The following is a 2,932-nucleotide window of genomic DNA, read 5'->3' on the forward strand; positions in this document are numbered from 1 at the left end:
TAGTTCCCAGGGAAAGGAGAGGAAGTCTCTGGGATAGCTGGGAAAAGGTCTGAAGGTCATGGAAAAGATCTGAAGGTCACTCCTGGAGTTAGTGCTGAACAGATTCAGGGTCTCAGAGGCCTGCAGAGCTGTTGGGGATGTGTGCTCCATGTCCACCATCTCTCCATTGGCAGGATTCCTCAGAAGACCGGGTCCTACCCTGTCCATCAACCTCCATTTAACTGCCTAGGGGTGTGGGCACCCGAGAGGCAAGGAAACTCTTGGGGTAGATGGGAATATAGCATGTGTGACCCCACCTTGTAGGGGCTTTGGCATCCCGGTGGACATAAACACATGGGAACAGGTACTTGGGTGGGAGGCCGGAACAGCTTTTTATTCAGTTAGGTATAAGTCATATTTACAAGGAAGAGGCGGGGTACACTGGGGAGCAGTATCAGGTCCAGGGTCCTGGTGATTCTCCTTCGAGGGGACAGTCCTGCTGCCTCCTCTCATGCTCCCTGGGAGATTCTCCCTCCTCGGCCTCTCTGCGCCTGGCCTGGTGTGGGCAGCTCAGCCATGCAGGGTAGAGCTGGGAATGCAGATGGGGTGGTTAAAGCAGGAGAAAGAGTGTGGTAATGCCAGCATGGGGTGGCTGCTCCAGGGCCCCTGAGCATAGACTCCTTCTTGCCTTTTGGGTTCAGGCTTCAAGCCCTGGTGAGGCTGGTGGGGTCTCCAGGGCTCCAGGCTGCTCACTGGGCTATGGCCCTTTAGGGGTCTGTGACTGCTCAGTCCTGTGAGGGCAGAAGAGAGGTGTGAGGGGCTGACTGAGGCTCCCCTTTACCCACGTCCCTTCAGATTCCTCACCTCTTGCAGCCCTTTCCCTTTTTGCCATTCTTGGGGACCCCCCTGTCCTTCCTGCAACCCTGGGCTGGTTTCCGTGGGGCTGGTGTCTTGTCCAGATGCTGCATCAGCTGCTGCACCCAGAGCTCCTTTGGGTCTGCACATAGCTCTGCCTGAGAGCGCTTTCGGGGCAAGAACCTGCGGGTGGGGGGGCTAGTAAGCCTTCTTAGTCTTGCCCACCATGCCCTCCCACCCCGTCACCAGCCTGTACCGACCCCTTTGTGTCCACTCACAGGATAGCTGGGATGGAGCAGCCTAAGCTTGGTTCCTGCTTCCGGTAGCTGCGGACAACCTTGGCGGGAATCTTCCTTTGGCTGTACTTGAGGCAGCAGTCCTGAGCCCCTCCATCACTGCCTGCAGGGTGGGATTCACAGGGAGCCAGGGGCTGCTTGCAAGCTCCTACCCTGGCCTCTTCGTCCCCTTAGCCCCATCCAAGGCCCCTCCCTGCCTTGGTACCTTGGGTCCCGGGGATGCCAAAGGCCAGAACCAGGATAAGGAGGCTCAGAGCCAGTGACTGAGCCATGTCTGTGGTAAAGGGTGAGTAAGAGGCCAGAGCTGAGGGTGAGGTGGGCAGCTGCAAGTTGGGGGTCTGTGCGTGGGCTGGGATTGGCCTGCTATTTATATAGCCAGGCACTTTCACTTCCCTTCCCTTATCCCCACTCCTTTTCCTTCCTGAAAGCTGGATCTGCTGGCACCCAGCCCCACTTATCTCAAACTAAATGGACTGTCCTCAGTTGCCAAATTTTATGTCCTCATCAGTTGAGTATGTCGGGCCTGAGCCTTCCTTCTATTTCCAGCTACTGCTTTCATGCAGGCCTCACCACCTCTCTCCTGGTACACCATGACTGTCTCCTCACTACGCTCCAGGATCCATACCCTTCCCCTCCTTCCAGCAAATCTGATTATTAAATTGTAAGAGTTCTTTTTTTTTTTTTTTTTTGAGGCAGGGTCTAACTCTGTCACCCAGGCTGGAATGTAGTGGTGTGATCTTGGCTCACTGAAATCTCCGCCTCCTGGGCTCAAGTGATCCTCCTACCTCAACCTCCCCGGGAGCTGGGACTACAGGCAAACACCACTGCGCCTGGCTGATTTTTCTATTTTTTGTAGAGACGAGGTTTCACTATGTCTAGCCCAGGCTAGTCTCGAACTCCTGGGCTCAAACAATCTGCCTGCCTTAGCCTCTTGAGGAGCTGGGACCACAGGCACATGCCACCACGTCCGGCTACTGTTTTAATTTTTAATTTTTATTTTTTCCATAGATGAGGTCTTGCTATGTTGCCCAGTCTGGTCTTGAACTCCTGGGCTCAAGCGATCCTCCTGCCTTGGCCTCCCAAAGTGCTGGAATTATAGGTATGAGTGACTGCACCTGGTCTGTAGCATAACCATTTTGATTCCCCATTGCTTTCCTCTTCTATATATTTTGTAGTTATTTTCCTAATGGATACCTTGGTGATTATAATTAACATTCTAAGCTGATAACAACCTAGTTTGAATAATACTAACTTAGTTTCAATAGTGTATAAACACTTTGCTCCTATACATTTTAGTCCCTTCTTTATATTGTTATTGTCACACATCTTTATACATTGTGTTCCCATTGACATAGATTTATAATTATTGTTTAATGCATTTGCCTTTTAAATTATATAGAAAAAAATGGAGCTACAAACTAAAAATACAATACTAGCTTTTATCTTTTTTTTTTTTTTGACGCAGGGTCTGGCTTTGTCACCCAGGCTAGAGTGCGGTAGCACAATCTCAGCTCACAGCAGCCTCAACCTCCTGGGCTAAAGTGATCTTTCCACCTCGCCTCCTGAGTAGTGGGCCACCATGCCTGGCTAATTTTTGTATTTTTTGTAGACACAAGGTCTCACTATGTTGCCCAGGCTAGTCTCAAACACCTGACCTCAAGTGATCCACCCACCTTGGCCTCCCAAAGTAATGGGATTACAAGTGTGAACCACCATACCTGGCTATGTTGTTACTTTTTGTTTGTTTGTTTGTTTTGTTTTTTGTTTTTTGAGACACGGTCTCACTTTTTTGCCCAGGCTGG

At 50.8% G+C, this 2,932-nt stretch overlaps 1 protein-coding gene across 1 annotated transcript; it reads right to left on the minus strand.

Annotated features, from left to right (window-relative positions):
* Positions 1–347: 347 nt before the first annotated feature.
* LOC105485700 (C-C motif chemokine ligand 21) lies at positions 348–1,491 on the minus strand. The gene is made up of 4 exons (XM_011748076.2): positions 1,336–1,491; positions 1,113–1,233; positions 844–1,017; positions 348–770 (listed from the first exon to the last, which is right to left on the minus strand). Exons 1-4 carry the CDS (start codon positions 1,400–1,402, stop codon positions 737–739), a joined length of 396 nt encoding a protein of 131 aa, XP_011746378.1. The 5' UTR covers positions 1,403–1,491; the 3' UTR covers positions 348–736.
* Between the last annotated feature and the right edge of the window lie 1,441 nt (positions 1,492–2,932).

This window comes from Macaca nemestrina, chromosome 14 (genome assembly GCF_043159975.1).
Source record: "Macaca nemestrina isolate mMacNem1 chromosome 14, mMacNem.hap1, whole genome shotgun sequence".
NCBI lineage: Eukaryota > Metazoa > Chordata > Mammalia > Primates > Cercopithecidae > Macaca > Macaca nemestrina.

What these genes read in the sequence shown, in the direction of transcription:
- LOC105485700 (XM_011748076.2), bottom strand. Translation starts at nt 1,402, where the DNA reads ATGGCTCAGTCACTGGCTCTGAGCCTCCTTATCCTGGTTCTGGCCTTT. An exon ending in TGGCATCCCCGGGACCCAAG is followed by an intron (nt 1,234 to 1,335) that starts GTACCAAGGCAG and finishes CCCACCCTGCAG; the next exon opens with GCAGTGATGGAGGGGCTCAG. An exon ending in AAGGGAAAGGGCTGCAAGAG is followed by an intron (nt 771 to 843) that starts GTGAGGAATCTG and finishes CTGCCCTCACAG; the next exon opens with GACTGAGCAGTCACAGACCC.